Source organism: Lampetra planeri, chromosome 5 (assembly GCF_965212315.1).
Source record: "Lampetra planeri chromosome 5, kcLamPlan1.2.h2, whole genome shotgun sequence".
NCBI classification, from domain to species: Eukaryota; Metazoa; Chordata; class Hyperoartia; order Petromyzontiformes; family Petromyzontidae; genus Lampetra; species Lampetra planeri.
The window spans coordinates 5,430,385-5,454,937 of NC_136111.1; the positions used below are offsets into that span (position 1 = coordinate 5,430,385).

Here is a 24,553-nt window from a genome sequence, read left to right on the forward strand (position 1 = left end):
TGAGTGAGCGAGAGAGTGAGCGAGAGGTGGGGGTTTACATAAAGCAAAATAAAAAATAAAAAAATAAAAAAAATTACGAAATGATGAACGAAGCAAAGTGCCGACTACACCGAGCAGCTTCTTGTTTCCACTGATCGTAAAAAAAAAGAGAACGGCTGAGAGGAGCGAGGAGGAACCCACAGACGAATGGGAAGGCAGAAGCGGCAGCAGCAGCAGCCACGCCGCGGGGACCGACATCAACATTTGCCCGAGAGCTCTCGAGCTGACTTCCACCACCCCACCCCCCCCGAAAACGGTGAAGCGCACCCAGCACGACCCACGTCGGATCTGGCCACTGTGGGAAAACCGAACAGGAACATCTGAGTTCTCAACACACCGCCGGGTACGCCATGAAGCAATGCCAACTTCACAAATTGAAACTCGAGACAGCAGCTCTAGCAGCGGCGGCGACGGCGGCGGAGGAAATGTATTCGGCCTCGCCTGAAGCTGTTATTTGCATGGCTTCAATCGTGGATAAGTTGTTATTCTTCTAAGCTGTGTGCAAGACGACAATGAAAAGCGTGGAGGGAACTTCGGAACAAAAAAAGCGCTCGTTGTTTTTTTCGTAATGTGTTTTTCGTGACATACACAACGGCAATGTGTTTTTCGTAATGCTTCAGGTTTGCTCCCTCCGCTCTGCGGTTGTTATCTCCGCAGTTGGCGAGGTGAACTTTCCTGCCATTGTGTCTTGAGACGCGAGAGGTGACGGCAGGGGCCATCGATATTGGGATGAATGGAGCAAGAGGAAACGAAGGCTCAAAATCACAGCCAGACGCACGGATAAACAAGGAAATACGCCGACAGAACCCAACAGACGGACGGAATGACCAGATACATACATACACATGCATACACAACAGACAATAGTTGAGTAACGAATGATTGATTAATCAATCGATGCTAACGCTCACGAGGCATGCAACGAGTCTTGAGTGTGACAATCAACTATTTATTTTTGCGTGCAAATTGTATATCATCTGTTCCTTTGGGCGAAAGCCGGAGTGCCCGGACGAAAGCTACGCGTGTCATGCGCGGGGGAAGGGGGGGGGGAAACGCTAAATCTACGAACATAGTCACACACAAACACACACAAAGGAGCCCAGCACGCAGCTGGTGATAAACAAAAAAACTTTTAAAGTAACTTTTTCAGAAGTGACCTGGCCACATACGACAGCTCAAAGCAGTGGCTTATCGTCACATGGAAATCCATAGCAGCCCAATACTCTAAATGCACATTTACAAATGTGGAGGGGAGAAAACCGGAGGACCCGGAGAAAAATCCACACGACCGCGGGAAGAAAGAGAGAAAGACACCGCAAACTCCAAATATGCAGCGGGGTATCGGTACGCGATCGGGATCGAACCCACAACCTCCCGCATACCAGGCGAGGCAGTTAACATCTCACCACCGTGACGCCCCCCGCCCCCGCCCCACGGCTCCCTCCGGAGCGACTCACCATGTGCGTTCCTCCCGCAGATCAGATGCTCGTACGGCTGGAGGAGTCCGTAGAGCTCCGGGTCGTTTCCCACAGCTGCGTCCAGCGCCTCGGGGCATAGCGGCCTACCACGGCGACGCCGGTGGGCCGATCCTCCAGACCCAGATCCCCCTCCTCCTCCTCCTCCATGGTGGTAGCTGTGGTTGTAGCGGCGGTGGTAGTGGTGGGCGGGCAGCTGAAACGGTTTGCGCCGACAAACAAAACAAAACCTTGAACGATCGTCGCCATCGTCATCGTCGTCGCGAGAATCATTCGACAGTAATCGCGGGGTGGAGTTGTGGGGGGAGGGTTTTTAACACGGCGGGGACGTTTTAGAGTAAGTCCTCCGTGTACGTGGATGCGGGACTCCCCACACTTTGTGTAGAATGAATAACAGACTGGGGGAACGCTAGGTGCCATCGTGCCTTATCGTGTTTATATAATACCGTACTAGGAACAATGACAATAACAGTAATAATGACAAAAGTGTACCCACACAGCCCTGTAACCCTTTGCTGGATGAGGGCCTCTGTGCTATGTCAGTCATATGTGGGGGGGGGTTATGACCATAGTTCACCATGCTGGTTCAAGCAGGGAGCATAGTTTGGGCATAGAAGTACAGTACCACAATGGATGTTTTTGCACTGCTCTCTCCAACACACAACAAAAGCCCCGCAGCAGCCTATAACACATGTTATGCATGGCCCTTCCAAGGACAGGTCAGGCAAATCCAGACTGAGCCCTGCTTAGCTTTCGGGGCGTGACGATATCGGCCACATTCGAGGGAATTTTCTCAAAGGATGACGTCGACAGCTGACGAAATGCGTACGGCGCCGCTGTGAAAGATATTCTTACATTTGCCGGTGATAACAGAGCAAAAGGCGCGAGCAGAAGGTCAAATAAGTTACACGTTTTCCCTCTGCACGTCGCCCAAGTGCACCGCGCGGACGCGAGCCAATCCCAAGAAAGGAAGCACAGGGTGTGGGGATTCCGCTGGCGAGCAAACGATGCCAAGGCGAAGTCCCACACCCATGAGCGAGGATGATCTAATCTGAGGCCGATCCATGTGGCACACAGACACCCAAAAAAAAACAAAGATCCTCCCCATATAGCCTGAACAGACTGTTTGGGCAAGTGCTGTTAGCGAGCACCTATGAAGGCCGGCATGGCAGCTGAGGGGGTGGGTGGCCAGCGACCACGCCCGACTGCCTTTGTCTCCTGAGTAGCAATATTTTCATACTGCACCAGGTACTCATTTGAGGCCGAGTCGACCTCGGGGAGGCCCAGGACCTGGTTCAGATAATCGTCACTTGTGTTGGCTGTGAGCGGGAGTCGAACTCGGGTCACCGGGTTCGTAGTGCAGTGCGCTAACCACTACACTACCGTTCCCACACACAGACACCACACTACACACGCACAGACACCACACACACTACACACAGACACCCCACACAGTACACACAGACACCACACCACACACGCACAGACACCACACACACTACACACGCACGTCCGCAGTGCTGTGGCAGTCGACGCGATGCGCCACGAACACAACAATCGCGATTCGATTCCGGCTCACAGCCAACATTGGTGGCGAACATATGAAACGGTCCTGTTCCTCCCCGAGGTCGACTCAGCCTTAAAAATGAGTCGCCTGGGTTGTGGTGCCCACCACACCAAGCCATCTTGTGCCGCGCTGGCATTCGAAGGTGCCCGCTGACAGCACTTGCCGCAACAATCTCTCTGTTTGCGTGTGGCCGATTGAGCCCATCGGCACTTTGCTCTGCACGTTGTAACTTGTAGAGGTGGGGGGGGGGGGGTAAACGCAACGGAACTCCTATCAATTATACACAATAACATGCATGTGTCTGTTTATGTAGTAATAGGGGGAGGAATGATGCAACCATTCGTTGATTGATGAAAACTAAACTAAACTATTTTTAATTTACCAGGTAGGGCCCACTGAGCTATATAGCTCTTTTTCAGAAGCAACCTGGCCACTAATGTGTGGACATGTTTCAATGTGGAGGGAAAAACCGGAGGACCCGGAGAAAAATCCACGTGACCACGGGGAGAGAGAGAGAGACGTGCAAACTCCAAATATACAGCAGCAGCCATCAGGGTCAGGATCGAACCCACGACCTTCTGCATACCAGGCGAGGTAGTTAACATCTCTACCTAAAGCTCACGATATGCAACGTCCACCGGGGCGACGGAGAGAGGGGATCAACTCGTGGGCAGGAGCTAGGATTGGTTGCAGCGCAAGTCCAAGAGAGATGGCGACGCCATGGGAAGGCCTTGAGCCTGCGGTGCATAGATCACCCCTGATAATGAGGATCATGATACCTGCAGCTGTAATAGCATGACTTCATACTCAATACCTATGGCACCAGAAGTGGTCATACCCGCAGGCATAGCGATGTCAACTTTGTGATGAAGAGGAAAGTGGTATTATTTTAACAGATTCTAATGAGCCGGGAATTGAAAAAAAAACATGGCTCCTACACGTATGTAGGTATGTGTGTTGAACTTATTTTGCACTGTACGTAGCCAACCGTGCTAATCGGAGGTGCGGGGAAGGACACGAAAACTAAATACAAAAAGCAGTTCCACATAAATGAGTTTTCAATCTAGATTTAAAAATTAATAGCTCCAGTGGCTTCCTAATATCGGAAGAGCGTTCCGCAGAAGCCGATCTGAAAGAGTGCGATGCGATGACCACCGTCTTTGTTTGACGGTCAGCCAAAAGCCGCTGCTTCTGCGAGGATGACTGGAGCTCGCGTGATGGTTTACGCTCCTTGACGAGATCGGAAGGTATCGTGGTTCGTTTGCGGCGAGCACTTTGCGTGCAACGGCTGCATTCGTTCGGCAACCGGAAGCCAACGCAGCTCGAGCCAATCACGTCGGAAGCGACGACGGGGGAACTCATCGACGCGTACCTCCTCTTTCTTCTCGTGCACCCCGTCCTGGCCCACAGTCGTTTCCGCCGCCGCCGCCGCCTCCTCGTCGTCGTCGTCGTCCCCGACGGCGCAAGCGGCCAGCGCCCGCACCGCCACCTCGTCCACCAGGGCCTCGACGCAGGCAGCGAGCGCGATGGCCGCGTGCTCGTGCACGCGCGCCGCCACGCGCGCCTCCGCCATCCAGCGGTGGAGCCGCCCCACGGGCAGCGAGAGGCCGCAGCGCTCCGCCTTGCCGCGCCAGCCGCGCTCGCCGCCGCTCAGGCCGTAGAGCGAGAGGGCGCGGGCCGCCCCGGCCAGGCACGCGTCGGCCAGCGAGCGGGACAGCACGACGCGCGCCGCGCTCTCCACCTCGTGCCGCGTGCACCTGCGGGAAGGAAGGGGGTCAACACGGGGGTTTAATGGGTTCGTGTTCGTGGCGGGTTTTTTTTTATGGGGGGGTAGAGATTTGAATTGAAAATTTTTTTGGACCAAAACCGTAACGGTTTCGTCAAAATTGCGAAAAGGGCGGGCGAATCGTTTACACGCACGAATTGGACGGGAAAAGACAAATGTCCCCCGTATAGCCTACACCAGATTATTTGTGCAAGTGCTGTTAGCGAACACCTGCGTATGTAGAACTTCTTTCGCACCTATGCGTAGCCAACCGTGCTAGTCCTTTTCATAGGCCGTACCAGCCTATGAAGTGCTGGCACGGCACACGGAGGGGTGGGTGGCCAGCACCACACCAGGCACTCATTCATGGCTGGGTCGACCTAAGGGACGTCCAGGACCCGTTCAGATAATCGTCGCCTATGTTGGTCGCGAGCTGGAATCGCACTCGGGTATTCCAGGTTTGTGGCACAGTGCGCTAACCACTACGCAACGGCTCCCCACAGGCATGCACACACAGACAGACTGATACCGAGGCACGCAGACACAGATATGTCAGGCTGACAACACGCATGCGAACTGACAGGAAGACATGAATACAAATACAAACCGTGAGTAAGCGAGAGCAATGGTAATGTGACACACACTCCCCATGCCTCCAGCTCAACGCACCTCAACGACAATAACATTATCCGTTGCAGACAGTGTCATTATAACAACTTGATGAGAGGCAAAACAGCATGTCAACAACTTTTGCACTATTTACACATTATACATCGACGCACAACGGGCGACCTAAGCGATGCAAGTAAAACCAAAAAAGCGGGCAAAAGCAACCGACGGCGCTCACCTGGCATAGACGAGGCTGAGCCTCTGGGCCTCGCGAGCCAGCCGCACCAGCGCCACGCCGGCCATCGACGACAGGTGGGCCACCACGTCCTGCGGAACCCGCCCGGCCGCCACGGCCTCGCGGGCCCTGCCCTGGGCCAGCGTCACCGCGAGGTCACGCACGTTCCACGGGGCATCCTCCTCCTCCAAGCCGGGCAGGCGAGTCCAGTTCCCCGCGGGGCCCGCCGCGCCTTCGCCCTCCTCGGCGAGCGCCGTGTTCACCGTGTCGCAGCTGCCGTGGCCGCTGCGCGACCCGGCCGAGCCGTCTCCTCCTCCTCCTCCCACGCCCCTGACGACACCCGGGCCGTCGCCGCCAGCGCCGCCGCCTCCGCCGCCGCCGCTTATTCCTCCGCCACCGGCACGGGCGGCACCGCCACCACCACCCCCGCCGCCGATTTTCCCGGCGCTACCGCCGGTGCCGCCGCCGCCGCCGTTCCCGGGGCTGCCGGCGCCGGCGCCGCGGGCCGTGTGGGTAAGCGAGCCGCGCTGCAGCGAGGAGAAGCTGAGGGATCTGCACGAGCCGCCCGTGCCACCGTAGCCCGAGTCCAGAGTGAGGTCCTCGAGGGTGCGCACCGGAGGAGTGGGGCAGTCCAAACCGGCCATCCCAAGCGGCGCCCCAGCGCGGCGGAACTCCAGCGCGCCGCGATGCCGAGCGACGGTGTCCCGGCGACCTCCTCCCCTGCCGCTTAGGCCCTTCGTGAGCGGCGCGAGGAAGCACGCGTGGCCCTCCCCCCCGGACGTTCCGTTTAAATCCGCACGCTCTTAACGGCTCTGGTCGTAAGACGTCCCAGCGCGCCTCTGTTGGCCCTGCATGTAATCCTGCAATTGACACACGAGTGCGCACGCACACCCGCACGCACACACGTTCCGAACTTGTTTAGTGTGACCGAACATCGGGTGTGGGGTTGGGTGGGTTTTGTAAATCCGGCGCTGTTGCGTGTCTATGTTTTATTTTATTTCCAACCATGGACGTTGTAATTTGACGTGGACGATGCGACTTTGCTTTCATCCAGTTGAGATGGCGCATTGAGAGGTGTCTCTTTTGCACGGATCCCGTGGGAACAGTTTTACCATCAGAATCGGAATCTTTATTTAGACTGGAAGGAATCCGACGAGCCTTGAAGCTCTTTTTCACAGGTGTCCACGAAACGAAGTGCCCATTGGGACATCGCGCAGGCTAGTGCAACCCTTCACATTAGAGAGCGGGGAGATTACACGCTTGTCGGTTTTGCACGTTTTTGCACGTTGTTTGAAAGTTATGAGTTGGTACGGCAGAAAATAATTGTCTACAGCGAACTTGACATTTTTTCTGGGGGGGGGGGGAGGGGGAAACCACGCGATAACGTGAAAATATAGCCCGCCAAATTTAGTAACCATTCAACTACGCCAAGTTCACAGAACATACGAAGGACGTGAAAATATAGCCGTGAAATTATACCGCGAAAATATAACGTGAAAATATAGCCCGCCAAAGTTCGCAACCGTTCAACTACGCCAAGTTCACAGAACATACGAAGGACCGTCTTCTTCTTCCACGCATTCGTCGCACTCATGCGGCGTCCAATATAGTGAAGGGCAGGATATGGTACTAATCGCATCTCCATCATATCGCCCCGTGCACACACATACAGCCCAAACATACATCCCCGTGATATGTGCACAAACATAAACATACAAGCTTACACGTAGAGGCATACACGTCCCGCTAAACTCGAGACATCACGCACTTCCAAACATACACACTGCTCTGATACCATCAAACAATTTGCAATACTATACAGCAGAGTGCATATTCGCAAAAGAGACAGATTCACCGTTTATACCGTAACTGTTCAAACACACCTGCATGCCATGATGCACACGCCAAATTCTAAACCACCAACATGAACGTTAAACACACAACTCTAGACTCCCCCCACACACTAAACACTCCACTCTATATAATGAACCTTTTAAATACACACACACACAACACCCCCACCCACCTTTGTACACCCACACAGCTCTGCATACACACATGCACACACCAAAGACAGAGACACCCCGTATAGCCTCAACAGACTTTTGGGGCAAGTGCTGTTGGCGAGCACCTATGAAGGCCGGCACGGCACACGAAGGGGGTGGGTGGGTGGCCAGCACCACGCCCGGCCGTGAACGGGAATCGAACCGGGGGGGGAGCCAGGTTCGTAGCGCAGCGCGCTAACCGCTGCACCGCCACTCTCCCCAATTTGCACCCTAAACAGGCGCACACACACGCACACATTTATATCCACACACACACGCGCGCGTGCCTCCTGTCAATATCGGTTCTTCACCGTGGCCTGCAAATTAGCTCAAAGCCGTACAGCGACTGTAATGCGAACCACGTTTATGTTTGTTGGGAGGGAGAGGCAGAGAAAGAGAGAACGCACGGGCGCTCTGAAACCCCAGAGCTGCGTACGGCCATTGCGTAACACGATTTGCGTGCGTGCCGAGTCGGTCGTGGTGGCACGGGGAGGGGAGGGTCTCGAAATTGATTACAGAAGAAAAAGCAGCCCTTCAAGGGAAGTGCGTTACTTTCTGGGATTAAAAAAAAACCTGGCGTGACGCTGGGGTGTGATCGGAAGAGACCCAGGTGCCATGGGTTAAGTGACCTGAGATGACTTGGCAGATGCCGTCAACTGTGCTTCCCCCACCGTGCCAACTATCTGCGTTTTAGCCGCAGGGCGCTCCGCACGTTGTTGTGAGCGTCCGCTCATTTGCCCTCCGCTGTTGCTTGGAGGGCGACCGCCTCCCAACTGCAAAGCAGCCCCCAGTCCTCGTGCTCGCCGTCCAACACCCCCAACTAACACCCCCAGCCCTACTCATCACCTAAGTCAATTTCCCCAGAAGTCCCCCCCCCCTTCTCTTTGTCTCCCCCCACCCTCTCCTCGAACCTCAAATCCACGCCCTCTCTACTCAACATCTTTGACTCACTCTGGCTCCAGAATATATTTTTAAGTTGCTTTGACTCTTCAAAATAACTCGTGTGTACCTCGCCAGGCTCCCAAGAACGTCTGGCCAATGTGGAAGCAGCGAGCCAAATACCCTGAGCTTCCTCGAGTCGAAGGCAAGCGATCACGAATAATAATGACAGCTTCTACGGCGCTGTAAAACATGGTAAGCAGTTACACTTGCAGGGCTGCACCTTTATCTTTCTCAGTGTCGTGATTGTCATCTGTCCCGAGTCACCTGTGTAATTCGTCTGTGTTTGTATACCTGGCATTCCAGTCCAGTATCACTTTGAATTTCCTTCTCGTGCTGTTATTCCTCTGACTGTGCCATTGTGTTCTTTATCTCGTGTTTGCTGTACCTCTCAAACTACCCTCCCCCTGTCTGTGTTTAATCTCTCACGAGCCCGCAGTCATCTGGCCTCCAAACGTTTATCTAACTGTAAACTTTAACTGGGAGAGTAAAATAACAAACTCAGGAACACTACATGCCATCCTCCCCCGACCACTTTATATAATAATAGTGACGCTAATAATAGTGGTTATAATAACAACAATAATGTTCACATACAGCCCTTTGTTAATCCACTGCTGAATGAGGGCCTTGCCACGCCGTACTAGTTGTGGGTGTTATGTGACCATACTTCACTATTCTGGTCAGCGCCCGAGTGGTGGGGGCGGGGGGAGCATGAATGCACCTTCTTAGAGCCTCAATGCAGCCGCCAAAGCATTACAGTCATGATTTCTTACACGTCACTTAGACTAACAGACAGGACCCTGAGTCTGGACACAAGATATTGTCGGACCATAAACCAGAGCCATCTCACAATTGACTAGTCCGCTATGTTTAGTCAATAAATCAGCTCATAATTCCAGCTGTGTCAGATGACAAGAGCAACGGTAGACCCTGGCGAGACCAGACAGCATGCGCACACAACTCAGACTTAACAAACCTCTCAACACACACACACAGGAGAGGCTTTGTTCCCAGCAGGACAAAACATAAACACACGGTTATCTCATCCACTTTCTTCCAAGAGATGTTATCGAGCAAGAGGGGAGGCCTCCTAGCCGGTGGCGTCATGGGGACTCTCCCACCCCACACACACACAAGACGTACACGCTACGACACGGATGGGGTATTTTTTTGGTGTTTTTAACCAACTGTGGGCTAAATTCGGGGGTTTACACAAATAGCTCAGTGGACCACACGTTACCTTCCCGTCACTTCTGTCACTCCGCGAACCCTTTCCCACTAAAATCAGAAACACATTGTCGTTGCCAGGTCAAAAAATAAATAAAGATTCTCCCTTCTAAAGCCCGATTAGTTCGGCTGAAGGGGGTAAATATTGTTTGCAGGCCATCTCGCCGCCGTACGAAAATTAAACCGAGGACCTTTGGTCCCCCACACCAGGGTAATGCACTGAACACAAACACAAAACAGAGAAACAAAAATCCACCATGTAGAATGTTGGGGCAAGTGCTCCGAGCATTTTATAAGACCACGCATGGGATTGGGGTGGGGTGTCAGCGGTCATGCCTGGCCACCTTTGTCTCTCCAGTGCTGATATCTACAAGATGCACCAGGTGATCATTTGAGGTTGAGACGACCTAAATACTGGATACATAAACAATAATACACTGTACGTGAAACTATACACCTCTGCAAATAACCTTTGCTGGTAACATTAAACCAGTCGTGGAAAACATTACCATGGCAGGCATCAATCTTTTCATTAAAAAAAAACATCTATTTGACTTTTTTCTCACCCCAGTAAGGTAACAAATTCGAGTTGACCCCCAAGAGGAATTTGAACTTAAGACTTTATGACGGCGGGTAGACAATTGCTGTAACAACGGCTCCACCCAGCCAGACATGCATTCTCAATGATACACTCAATATCACACACACGCACGCGTACAGCAGCGGATGATGCAAGAAAACGCACGATGTATGGAATGCAAAAAGAACACATACACGCCCCATTGCACACTCACTGACCACAAACACACTGATACACTCTCCTGTGAGTGTCTGGTGCTAATGCTCGGATTATGTAGGCGTTGGATGTAATTAATGTGGATGACGGAAGGATTTAAAATTCGGGATTAGGATAATTACGATCATTCACGTTCAGTAAATGGTGAACCGTAAATGATATTACGGCGAATGACAGGATTAGTAAAAAGTGTAATTTTGTCTTCTTAGGTTTTTTCGGTAAAGTCACGTAGAAAGTAAAATAAAAGAAAAACAAAAATCACGACGTTTCGGAGGCAACACAAGTCTCCGTCATCAGGTGGGACCGTCACAGCCAGATTAGCTGTATTGATACATCAGGTGGGACCGTCACAGCCAGATTAGCTGTATTGATACAGCTAATCTGGCTGTGACGGTCCCACCTGATGACGGAGACTTGTGTTGCCTCCGAAACGTCGTGATTTTTGTTTTTATTTTATTTTACTTTCTACGTGACTTTACCGAAAAAACCTAAGAAGATGATTCCTTGCAGTCACGAAAGCTTCAAATCTAGAATTAAGTGTAATTTTGTGTTTAGGGAATGGGCTAACGTTGGTGTTTGGGATTAATTTAGCTTTAGAAAATAGTATTGCGGACAAGCTGGGGTAACCGTCAAGCACGTTGTGTGGGCCCACGTGTGGCCACGTGGGACCGTCGGATTCGTAATTTGGGGCCCACTGGCGGGAGTTGGGAGGGTACTGTTGACGGGGGCTTTGTGTTTGTTTGCAAGACTGTTGCATATTAATTCTAGATTTGAAGCTTTCGTGACTGCAAGGAATCATCTTCTTAGGTTTTTTCTGTAAAGTTACGTAGGTCAAAATTAATGATGTTTGTTTTTTATTTTATTTTATTTTCATTAATTTTGACCTACGTGACTTTACCGAAAAAACCTAAGAAGATGTTGCATATTAGTCAATAACCGTTCAGCATGAGGATATATTATAATTCTCATGAGCCACACATGTAACGATTAGAACAATGGACTTGCAATCCAAAGGGCACCAGGTTCGATCTCTCGGCACGGCAGTTGAAACTATGAGCAAGTTTCCTAAATCTGCCCCCCACCCCCCCGCTTCAGTCCGTCCAGCAGTACAAATGAGTATGTCGCAGATAGCCAATCGGCAGGTCACGTGCGGTGGAGGAAAGTGTGAGTAACCTCTGCACCTTCAAAGTTGTCTGGCCAGCATGAACAAGTTGGGCCAAATACTAAAGTAATTTTGCTGTGGCGGTTCCACCTGAAGATGGAGGCTTGTGTTGCTTCCGAAACGTCGTGATTTAATTTAGTTGTTTTCATTTTAATTATTTTTTACCTACGTGACTTTACCGAAAAAAACAAAAAGTATGGGCCAAATACCCTCTGCAGGGGCCCTCTAGAGCTCCCTCTAGTGGAGGCCCTTCCACCAGCATGGCGAGATGTCAACTCCGCCATCTGGTTTACAGGAGGTCGTGGGTTCGATCTCGACCCTGCCGCCTGTTTATTTTTGGAGTTTGCATGTTCTCCCTGTGCTTGTGTGCATTTTTCTCAGGGTCCTTCGTTTTTTTTAGATTATTTTGGCTGCTATAAATTTCCACGCGATAAGCCAATTGGACTGTAATTTGTGGCCAGGTCGCTTCTGAAAAAGAGGTATTTCGCTCAGTGGACCTTACCTGGTAAAATATAAAAGAGTTGCATTTTAGCTCAGCTTTTGGAAATTTTCAGAGGGCACGGGTCAACTCTGTGTCTTGCAGCCCCCAGGATAGCGTTTCTAGAATGTTACTTTGAGAGCTATTGCGCCACTCCTAATTTGCTCGGACTGTAATTAAGCATTCCTGGATGAGGTGTAGTTCCTGTATTGGGGTTAAACTGAACACATATTCTGAATTCAGTCCAATAAAAAAAAAACACTTTTTTGAGTGTTTTATGTTTTTTCAGAGGGGGGGAAGGCAGTGCAGTGGTTATCTAACTGCACTACAAATAATTATCCTAAAGTTCCATTCCCGGCCATGGCTAACCATGAGTGGTGAGTGAAATATATGATACCGGTGCTGGTTCCCATTCTTTACCAACCCACGCTGAGCAGCATGGTGAACTCTGGCCAAATAACCATCATGACTGACGCGGCGTTGGTGAAGTCATTCATGCAGCAGTGGCTTGACAAACGGCTGTGAGTTACGATGATGAGGTAACGTATTATGTTGGTGACTGTGTTCGTAAATGGACCAGTGCAGGTTGCGTCACACGACAAAAAAATCCCAATCTCATCAATCAGAGTTATTACACACACACAGGATACACAAATGCCATTACATAAAGAGGAAGTTAAACAGTGAGTGCGTTTTTTTTTGCGTGTGGTCATGAATTCCCGGCTGTTGTCATAAAATATCAACTGAACCTGATAGGAGTGGATGAGACAGAGTCAGAAATGGAGATATGGGAAAAACAAATGACTTGAGGTAGGGGTGTGCTCCGGCGCACACGTACATATTTTTGGAGAGGGAATCGCAATGCGAGTGAGAGAAGACATTGGTATGTGCTTGAAAAAAAAATTACATGATACGCAAATAATATTTTGACAGAAACTGTGAGACTGGCATAAAAAATGGAAAAAAATGCTTTTGCAGAGAGATCGGGTGACTGAAAGAATTCCCTTAGAGGGACAGGAATATGCAAAACTGATCATCAGAGATGGTCAGCCAATGATTGACACGTGCAAATAATGGGTTGAAAGATGCAAGGAGATAACAGAATTCCGTAAGAGAAGCGGAGCTAGACACAAGTCAAATGCCTCGAGGAACACAGACACGTCAACACAGTAGTACGTCAGGAGACGGGCACGGGGAGAAAGACAGCGCAGGCTTTCACAGGTGTGCTGCAAAGCTCTCGGATGTATTTTCGGGTCGTAACGCGAATCGTTTGGCACGAAGACCGACATTTCGCTCTCAGCACGTGCAGAAAAACATCTGACATCATGCCAAACAACACCGGGTAATACTCGAAAACACACATCACAGGGAATTTATTGCCAAAAAAAAGACAATATCTTGATGGAAAGGCAAATGATCGAGACAGATAACTGATGTGCAATTTACATATTGCTTTAGTGAGAAAAGGGTGTCTTGAGGATTTGGAATGAACGGCAAAAGAATGTTTAGAGAAACGGAATAACTTTTTTTTAAAAGCCAATTGTTGTAAGGAACAGACCAACATCTAGGTACAACGTGTTAACCTATACAACGCAGGCCATACTCTGCAGTCGGCACTGTAAACGTGTGCGTATAGAATCCTTCGGCTGACAAGAATTCCCGAGAAGCGTTTGGCAGCCTGCAGCGCGCGAGACACAGACGCGTTTCACCCTCATGAAGGCTCATCAGCAGACCCACAGCTCCAGCTGCCCTCCAATGGGGGAAGAGCTGCCTGTGGGTTGGCCACCGCGAGAGCGATTCACCGCTAAGGAGAGCGCACTTGGGTGGTGCCAAAGGGACATTTGGTGGTACAGGGCCCACCCCGGCATCCTCATAGGGCCAGCCCTGCTCACCGGTGACGTCAGCGGCCTCCACTGAGCCACCATGAGCACAACGTTTAATAATATAATGGTCAACACACTTTTTCTGGCATAAGGTATTCCAACGGTTTCAATGTAATTTTGGGGTGCGGATTCCAAATCTGGCATCAGTTTTTGTCTATCACGTCAGGTTTTTGAGATATCAAATATTGCATTTTCAATAAAAACTGCAAAAGAAAAATATTAAATAAATGTGGATATCTACATAAAAATATATTATAAACACACTATTCTAAAAATACAGCACAGTATTTTAACACTAAACAGTCACTGACTCGCAACAACTTGCAATCATAAGTGACAGAGTTCATTTCGGGTAAAATCAATGAAAATGGGGTATGTCGATAGCATAAAAATGAGATGTGATAGAGCAAATCTGAGATCAGATTTGGAATCAGCACTCTGAAATTAACAACTGCAAAAGTCCAGGCCAGAAAAAAAATATTTTGTTGACCAGTGTAATATAATGGTGCTGTCCACATACATGCATGGCCCATTGTCATTCTACTGCTGGATGAAGGCTTCCCCGTGCCATGCGATGCGGGTTGTCGAGGTTATGCCGACTCCTCTTTTGGCATGCTGATCATTAGGGGTTGTTGAAGGTGGGGAGCATATAAGTACAGGACAACAATGGATTTTTAATTCACTCCACTCAGCTGCTCACAATGTAGCCCCAGCACTTGTAACACCTGTTATGCATAAGAGTCATCTTTCCCCAAGCACTATCCAGGTTTAAACATGCTGATCTTCTGACACCTGCTGAGATCAGGCGCTTTCTGGGTGAGTTTGGCCATGGGCTTAATCGTATAAGAGTACTTTGTATCTTTTGTTTATAACCCGCTTAAGCAGCGTTATCAATCTCGCCGTTCTGTACGTGCTTGCAACTTTCAATGCCCCCCCCCCCCCCCAACAGATGACTCGCGGTCTTTTGCCTGCTCGGAAAACCACACTCTGTGTTGCCTTGGAAGTGGCATGGCTGGGTGCGCTGATGAAGGTGAAACACATCCATGCCTCCAAAGTCGCTGATTATTACCTAAAGCCAATCTCACTAATTACCTTTTGTTCCCCTCTCCACTTAACAGCAGAGGCGCACTGGGGGTTAAATGCCATGCCAGCTGGACGCAGCTCAGGACGCACCAGATTGTTTTTTTTTTCCCACTGCAGAACCCAAGTCATGCTGCTGATGTTACATGTGTAGAGAGATGTCCTGTCAAAAATAATTGGCTAAAGCGATGGGGCTCTGGGGGAAAAGTCTGCACCCACATACGTGATGGACAACATGTGTGTACAGGCATTTGATGAGTGGATTGGATAATTGGGAATTAATCGGAGGGTTGCGGAACTGGTTGGGACTATATAAGGACAGAGCAGGGGGCTGTCAGGGAGTCTTCTGATTCCGAGGCTGGAGTTGCTGTGGCTGTTTATTGTGGTGGCTGAAATAACGAATATATAGTCGACAATCTCGACTTGGGGAAATCCTTTAAAGTGTATAGAATTGTGTGACGTCAGCATCACGCATTCAAGTGTACTCGCTGATGCCAAGTGCAATGGAAATTATTAACCCAGTTTCCTGGCCTTTGGTTGGATTCAGATGTCTTTTGAGGCCAGAGTTTCACAGATTTAATGGGCAAATGCTATTGGCAAAACCACCTTTGAACCGCGAGGGTCCCATGCAGATTTAGTTTGGATGTACGAGTGGTAAAGGAGTTAAGACTGTCTCTGGGGACAATTCATGAACGGGGCGATTTCTGAATCGCCCCGGAATTCAAACGTCAAATAATATCTGTCCAGGATAATCATTCCACATTAATCGTGCAAAACTTGGTACCAAAGTTTGGTTACTATTTTTTTTTTGCTAGGAAAGGGTGGAGCATCATTCTTCACTGAATCTGACGGCTAAGAATCTGCTACCATGGGCATCATGACACCATAACACGAACACCGCCCACGGCTCGTGCTGGACATTTTTAGCAATTCCATGGCTCTGTCTCCAGCTCTATCCTAACGCACGCCCACCTTGATCCGTTCCACCATTGCAGGCTGCGCCACGGCAAAATGCGGTTCAGTGGAAACGGAATGAATGGCCGATTCCAAAAGTTGGCCGAGTTTCCACAAAAACAGCAGTTATTCCACCAAAACGGGGTGGAATAACAGTCTAAAGTGCTTCGTGAATCGAGCTCTTTGTCGGGCAAAAGATCAAGCTAGGTTCGTTAGTTACTGAATTTCAAATTCGAGGCAGGAAAGACGTTACTTTTATGAATAAAAAATATGTATCCTTTTTTTTCTTCCATTCACTGCAGCTCCATGATACACGCCTCGAAGAGTGTGCGTGAGAATCAATATTTTTGGATTTGTCTGCTTTACATGCCGGGCTACGTAGAGGTTGAGCACAGGACGGTACAGCAAAATTAATTGTTGTGCTGTATTTCTATGCTCCCGCGTCTGTGTTCCCTGCGTTGACTGAGCAGAACTGACCGGCGTGGTGGTGAAGAATATGGTCACGTAATCCTCCACGGCCTGCAGTGGACTAACAAATGTGTCACACGTGTGTGAATATATTGATGTAGAGACAATACACAGCCTGGTACAGTATGGCAAGCTAAGAATCCAAAGTTATTGGGTGGTGGTGGAAAACCCCAACACATCACATTGCAGAAGAAGAAAAATGTAAAGCTAAGAATACAAAGTCTTTGGGTGCTGCTGGTGGTGGTGGAAAACTCAACACAACACATCACATTATAGAAAGAAAAAAAAACACACGTGATCTGTCACTTGAGTCTCTCCTCTCCAGTAACAACAACAACAACGTATGTTCACGTGTTACAAAACCACGGCAGCCCGGCATCGCCATCATCAGCCGTGGTGTTAGCAGACGCGAATTTTGTAATAAACTTGCTAAGGAAGTTTTGCCCAGTTGTGCTCAGGATGAATACGAGAAAAACAAACGTCGCCAAAGGAAAGACGCCACACAGGTTCGCTGGAACAATTGGAGAGAGCGTTTGCAGGGGCACAATGGGAAATATCACGCCGAAATCATGTGCGTACTTGTCCCAACGCACGGCGCGGTCTGAAATGCGCAACAAAGACTACGATCCCACCGTGAAGCTTCAACAGACTTTTGGGGGCGAGTGCTGTTAAGCGAGCGATCGCTTGTGTGGAAGGGGATCTTCGTTTTCGAGGCCGAGCCGACCCAGGGGAGGACCGGTTCAAATAATCGTAAATGGCGTTGTTGGAACCGTGAGCAGGAATCGAACTCGGGTTGTTCCACAGCACTTGTATCCATCTACATTTACAGAGGCGGAGAAACGTCCGGCCGTGTGAGGCCCGCGAAATCATTTGGTGTGGCCCTGGCCAAGGCAACCGCAGGCGGGACTCGAAATTCAATAAATCTAGGAACAAACCTGGAAAAGCAGTTGCGAGCAACAACATCATCAGCACCAGCTAACATCACGCGCCTCACCAAAGAGAAGCAGTTCCAGCCATCGCATTAGGGGCGAGTTAATTAAATGTTTGACCAAATATAACAGGTTCATTTTTAAGTTGATCATTTTGTATGGCCCGCGAATGAATGATGTTATAAATATCCAAATGGCCCTCGGCAGAAAAAAGGTTCCCCACCCCTGATCTACAAGAACTTATCGACGAAGACGTCCCAAAGGTTCATCTTCTTGGTTCTTTCGGTAAAGTCACGTAGAAGGGACTTTACCGAAAGAACCAAGAAGATGAATCCCTGCAGTCACAAAAGCTTGAAATCGAAAGTCCCAAAGGTTGTTTTGGGGGGGGGGGGTTCGTTTGACCATCAAGTTGACAGCGACGGGCTTAGTCGGTGCAAGTTGATAAGAGGTTGATGAGTCGCGGGTGGGATCTGGGGGGCGGCAACACCTGCCCGCCCGCTCGGATGTAACTCGCCGCTGACGTGAGCCAGCCGTGGCCAGGAATCAAACCATCTCTCTCAACCCATTATCTCTGAGGTCGATAAAACGGTTACTACTTTGTGAGAAGTCAATGGGAATGTCTAATTTCTGGCGCTAGCTCTGGCTATGTGCTTACACGCACGACAGTATACACACACACACGTGTACAACTAGGGAGAACAACCACAGCACACACACACACAGAGACGTGTTACTGTGCCAATTAAAGCTCAAACTCACACGTCCGCACCCTCTGCCTGGAAAGCACACGTGGTAAGCACGAGCATTGAGCGGAGCACACATAGACTGACAATCAACACACAAGTCTACAATTACTCACGACACCACGTCTCTTTTATACACGATGCAAATACACATGCAGCAAGCATGCTCTCTGTGGGCTGCAATACTCACACGTGCACGTGCAAAGGCACACACATTCACAAGTTCACATACTCGTTCTCCCAAGACGTCTGGCCTGCGTGGAAGAGTAGGCCAAGTGCCGTCTAGAGAGGGGCTCTCTCGCTCCCTCTGAAGCTCCATAGAGTGGGAAGGCCCTTCCGCTGGCAGTGGCATGAACAAGAAATTGCAGGGCTGCACCTTTACCTTGCACATACATCCACAGCACTTGCATAGCGCACGCACACACGTGTATCCATGTACATGTGTGTACACATAAGGAGGCTTTGGTATCTACATACCATATGGAGAATACTCTATACTTCTCAGCAGTATGTATATATCACGCTTACATCACGAATTTCAACACACATAAAGCGAATGGAATACATGTAGTAAACACAGATCTTAACACAAGAGAGTATTTGTAGTACTACTAGTACTGTATACGACTATCCCAACACACACACAACCATTAGTACACATGGAAAGTATGTCCGGTAAACGCACACTTTGTATTAAACACACACACATACATACTGTGCTCGTGTACAAAAGTGACACTGTTACACGTACATCGCAACGCACACGCTGAATCATTGAGTCCTTTACGCGTGGGTGGAGGACACACGAGCGAGACACACAGACAACCAGAGTACTCACCAAATACGAGTCCCTTTAAACAGCCTGTTGAACTCTTGAGTGAGTCCACTGGTGCTGATGTCTTCTCTCTGTCTGTCTCTCTCTCTCTGTGCCTCTCTCGCTCGCTCTGTGCTTCGCTCGCTCTCTCTCGCTTCCTCCTCCCTGGGACTGCCAAGGCGCGTGCCGCAGGGATGATTGAAAGGGGTGGTGGGTGGTGGTGGGGAGGGGGGGTCAGAGTTGTGGGGTAGGGGAGAGAGGAAGAGGGGAGGAGGTTCGTAAGAGAGGGGGAGGAGGGTTTGTTTGTTGGTGGGTGGGTGGGTGGAGGATGTCAGAGCAAGGGAAGAGAGAGAGAGGAGAGAAGGGAGGAGGGGAGAGACGAAGAGGGTGTGGTTGGAGATGAGAGAAGGGAGAGGAGGAGGAGGAGTGCTGGGGGTATTTAAGGAGGGATGGGGAGTTTTTGCTGTATCTCCGAACTTTGTGCGTGTCATCACGCTCTTGTTGTGATGTATGTACGGACATTTGTATGAACTTGCTTAGAGCTTCTAGATTTGAAGCTTTCGTGACTGCAATGATTCATACTCTTAGGTTTTTTTCGGTAAAGTCACGTAGGTAAAAAATTAAATTAATAAAAGTAATAATAGAAATTAAAATTAATGAAAGTAATAATATTATTTTATTTTATTTCTATTATTACTTTAATTTTAATTTTTTTTCCTACGTGACTTGTTTAGAGCTATATGTGCAGTACGTTGTGTAGAGGGGTGCAACAACATCATGTAGTATTTAACTGGACCTGTCTGGTCCCACATCTTAGCTCACTTCACCAACCCGCACTCACCAGCGTAGTGAAGTATGGTCAAATAATCATCACGTCGAACTTGGACGTCGCGAAGAGGATGTCGGTGGATTGACAACATTGTACAATTAAGTACAAGTGAGCTGTGTCATGTCAAACATGCCAGTGCAGTTATTGCCATATTTATGTACGATACTCCCAACAGTGGGATTTCGGCGTTGGATTCTACAGCCACATTTTTCAAATTATATTTTTCCTTTCGTGTGTTTGAAAGAGAGAGAGAGAGAAAAAAAAGTGTGTATTTCAACTTCAAATCCGGATTTGTTCAAACTTCAAACATCGAATTATTCAGAAAATTCTAACACCGAATGCCACATCGTAGGGGACAATAATACACTGGCAGGGCAGTAACAACACGAATAAAACAAACCCCAGTAATTTGTTCATAAACCACCAAAGTTGAGTTACGCACGCGGAGATTAAAAAAAATCTGTTGAATCGTTTTATATTTTTTGTACAACAGCCTTTTACGGACCCAAAACACGCCGCCTTAATCATTAACACGCCTGGTAACAGTACACTAGTTTATTACAGTTTTACTGGTAGGAACCTCCTGGTTACACCAGCCCACAGGGGATTATTGTGTCCGTCCATCCGTCGTGCATCCAAAAATGGGAGGGGTGCGGCTGGGTGGAGAGGGGAGGGTGGGGAGGGGCTGGGTGGGGAGGGTGGGGAGGGGCTGGGTGGGGAGGGTGGGGAGGGCTGGGTGGGGAGGGGAGGGTGGGGAGGGGCTGGGTGGGGAGGGTGGGGCTGGGTGGGGGGAGGGTGGGTGGGGCTGGGTGGGGAGGGTGGGGCTGGGTGGGGGGTGGGAGGGATGGGGCTGGGTGGGGAGGGGCTGGTCACCCCGTGGTGCCCTTATCAAATTCAACGTTTAACCAACTCACGCCGGCTTGTGCCCGCCCTCACAGTCGTCCATATTTGCGGAATACACCACGCCGCCGTTGACCCTGGCCATTGACCGAGCCATTACCCGAAACGTTATCCTACTCCAGTACAGCTACGATTATCTTTGACTCTATTGTCCACTCTTTGCCATTGTCCGCGCGCTCGGGCCGATGCGGGCAACATCCTCTTTATCCACGAGTTTCGTCTTCCTCTTATAGGTTGCAAGATGTGAACTACCTCGCCTGGTATGCAGGCAGCCGTGGGTTCGATTCCGGCCCTGACGCCTGTATATTTGGATGTTGCATGTTCTCCCAGTGGTCGCGTGGAATTTTCTCCGGGTCTCCAGTTTTTCTCTCCACATTTAGATACATTCATTGAGTGTTTGGCTGCTAAAAATGTCCACGTGATCTTCGGATGTCACCCAGAAGCGCCCTTCTGAAAGTACGTCATGCACCCAAATGTCCGCGATAGATTTGTTTTTCAAGGATACTAAGAATTGCCCCACGAAATCACCATCGCATCCAAGTTCATTCATTTCACGAAGAGAAGCACAGAGAGTTTATGGATAAAAGGATTGTCCAATAGTTTTTCCATATCGCGGATTATAAGAGTTTTGATATATTGTCCTGGTGCCTGTCAGTATAAATGACGAACGTGGTCCCTAAGTCACTGATGATGCAACCCATTTAAGATGTATTTGTTCCTGTTCATAGAAACTTTGTCAGATAGGAAAACAAAAACGCAGGAGGGTCGTGAGACCCGTCCAAGCAAACAAATGACCACCGGATGCGCACCGACTTTTGTCGAGGACATCGTCCCATATACAAACATCGACAGTAAATTTTACTTGTAGCTTCTACAGCCAAATTTTATGGCGTCGTGGGGTACAGAATCATGGTGAACAGTGGTGTTTGCGGTTTTGGCACAACGCTGCATTTTCGGGGGATCGTGGCCCATACAACTTGTCATATGCAAAGGAAAAACAGGGGAGCATTTAACTTAGAATTGGTCAGGGTAGGGAGCCGACAGCATGGATTGCTGGGGGAAGGAGATTTCTAAACTGCGGGAACATCAGGTGCGTACGAGTGACTTTCCACTGAGCGAAGGTTGACGGGCTTCGACGGGAAATTACGTAAAGTGATTCATGTGACCGCCTGCAGAGTCCTACAGAGATAGTGAGTCATGAGTCTGAAATCACGGAACATGTCTGTGACGTTATAGACTCCGTTGCAAAATGTGCATGTTTTATAAAATGGTTCTAGAGCAGGGGTGGGGAACCTTTTTGTCTGCCAAGGGCCATTTGGATATTTATAACATCATTCGCGGGCCATACAAAATTATCAACTTAAAAATTAACCTGTTATATTTGGTCAAACATTTAATTAACTCACCCCTAATGTGATGGCTGGAACTGCTTCTTTTTGGTGAGGCGCGTGATATTAGCTGTATTGATGATGTTGCTACTCGCAACTGCTTTTCCAGGTTTGCTCCTAGATTTATTGAATTTCGAGTCCCAAATGCGGTTGCCTTGGCAGGGCCAGACCAAATTCTGATTTTGCGGGCCTTATACGGCCCGCGGGCCGGACGTTCCCCACCCCTGTTCTAGAGGTACGACTCAACCCTGTTCAATGCACTGGTTGGAGGCAGAGGGAAATCAGAGTCTGTATTGAACGAGTGCAAGGGAGGCGATAATGTGTCTTGCTGGGAGAAGGATCTTCAAGAATATACAGAAGCAGCCGAGGAGCGCCAGCGACGGTCTCACTGAGTGAAGGTTGACTTGAGGGCTTCGAGAGGAAATGACTGCAGGTGTTCTGTGCGTAGTCCTAAAGGGTGAGTCACAAGTCTGGACCCGTGGGGCATTTCTGTAAAGTTGAAGACTCACCTGCTCATAAGCAAGACGGGTATTTATAGAATGGCTCTTGACGTATACGACTCATCCTGAAGTACCCGAATGCACTTCCTCCCGACGTATGGTTTGCATAAAGGACGAGCTGTGAGCTAAGTGCTGACGCATTCACCACTGATGAGACAATTCATACTCGGTTAAACCAAAAGTATTACGTACATTCGGCAATTACCGGAGTCACTTACAGGATTACAGGGACGCGTATTTAAACACGCGACAAACATTGCACTTAATACTCTGTTTACAAAATTACAAATCTGCTGTAGTTTATTAACCCGAGCCATGTGTATATATTTGTCCTTAAAGATAACATAAAATGCCTTCTGAAGTATAGTGTATCTTTGTAAATGTTGTTCATTTTAAGTTGACATGTCTTAATGTTATCTAGCTATCTTCATTTTCCAAAGTTACGATCTTGTGTTTTGATTGAACATTTTTGTTTTAGAGATGTGTTGTGTCCGTGTCTATCCGCACCCTTAACTCTTGACAAGACACAATCGTAGTGACGTCGCCAGACTGCAACAGCGGCGCGACTTGAAAGTAATTTGAATGAACAAACATGTTCTCCCTCTCGAAAGAAGCTTCGAACTCGTTTTCTAGCAGCGCCAAACGTCAATACATCAACAACGCATGTTTGAGTCCTCCATTATGTTTGTCCGTAAACAGGTGAAGGCTGAATTTCGATTTAGAAAGCTTTCGTGACTGCAGGGATTCATATTCTTGGTTCTTTCGGTAAAGTCACGTAGAAGGGAAATAATAAAATAATACAAATTAAACAATACAATTCTCACGACGTTTCGATTGCAACACAAGCAATAACCATCAGGTGTGAAAACCACGGCAAGAAATTTTGAAAAAAGTGGCGTTTTTTTATTATCTTGCTGTGGTTTTCACACCTGATGACGATTGCTTGTGTTGCAATCGGAACGTCGTGAGAATTTTATTGTTTTATTTTTTATTATTTTATTATTTCCCTTCTACGTGACTTTACCGAAAGAACCCAAGAATAGGGGAAGGCTGAGTTTGGTTGAGCGTTCTCCCTCCCCTCCTTTGCGTGAGATTTATCCAGGCACCCGGGGTTCCTCCCCTTTTTTGCGGAAATAAATTGCTTCATTCATATCCTCTTTTGAAGGAATGTATGTTCGGTAATGCTTTCTCGGAGGCATTATAATTGTATAACCAATACATATTTTGCTGTGCAACTCATTGTTTTGTTACACACGATCACTAGCGCATACTTGCTTTTTGTTTTACAAATAACATACAATTATACGAAAACAAGCTTATTATTCAGGCACATTGGTATGTTGCTTTTCATGATTACGTTCAGTTTTCCAAAAGCATCTCCAAACTACCTCGTTCTGGCTCGCCTCTTTATTTCATAATTTGATCCCATGGACGCCTTCAATAACTGCCCTCGGTATACAGAATTAGAATATGTATTTATATTGGAGGAATGCTATGAGCTGTGAAGCGCTTTTTCACAGACGTCCACGGTATATGCATACATAACGAACGTATGGTCACGTGTCTTCTAGTTGTGCCGGTCGCCTTGACGTGTTCAGTTGTTCATGGAAAAAATTGTACCTGATTATTGTGGTGCTCATGCAAATGTTTCCTGCAAATAGACAGCATCAGTCGTCATTCATCAAACGCCAGCAGCAGCTACATCATCGACGGATGACGTAAGCT

At 48.8% G+C, this 24,553-nt stretch overlaps 1 protein-coding gene across 1 annotated transcript in view; it reads right to left on the minus strand.

Moving 5' to 3' along the window:
• The window catches only part of LOC144718723 (ankyrin repeat and BTB/POZ domain-containing protein 2-like), a 102,195-nt gene extending 82,660 nt beyond the window's left edge, over positions 1–19,535 (minus strand). The window contains exons 1-4 of the mRNA XM_078594200.1: positions 19,236–19,535; positions 5,694–6,550; positions 4,454–4,838; positions 1,497–1,710 (exon numbers count right to left, since the gene is read on the minus strand). Of these exons, the coding sequence (XP_078450326.1) occupies positions 1,497–1,710; positions 4,454–4,838; positions 5,694–6,334 (1,240 nt within the window). The 5' untranslated portion in view covers positions 6,335–6,550; positions 19,236–19,535. The remainder of the gene's footprint in view (positions 1–1,496; positions 1,711–4,453; positions 4,839–5,693; positions 6,551–19,235) is intronic.
• Positions 19,536–24,553: the final 5,018 nt, after the last annotated feature.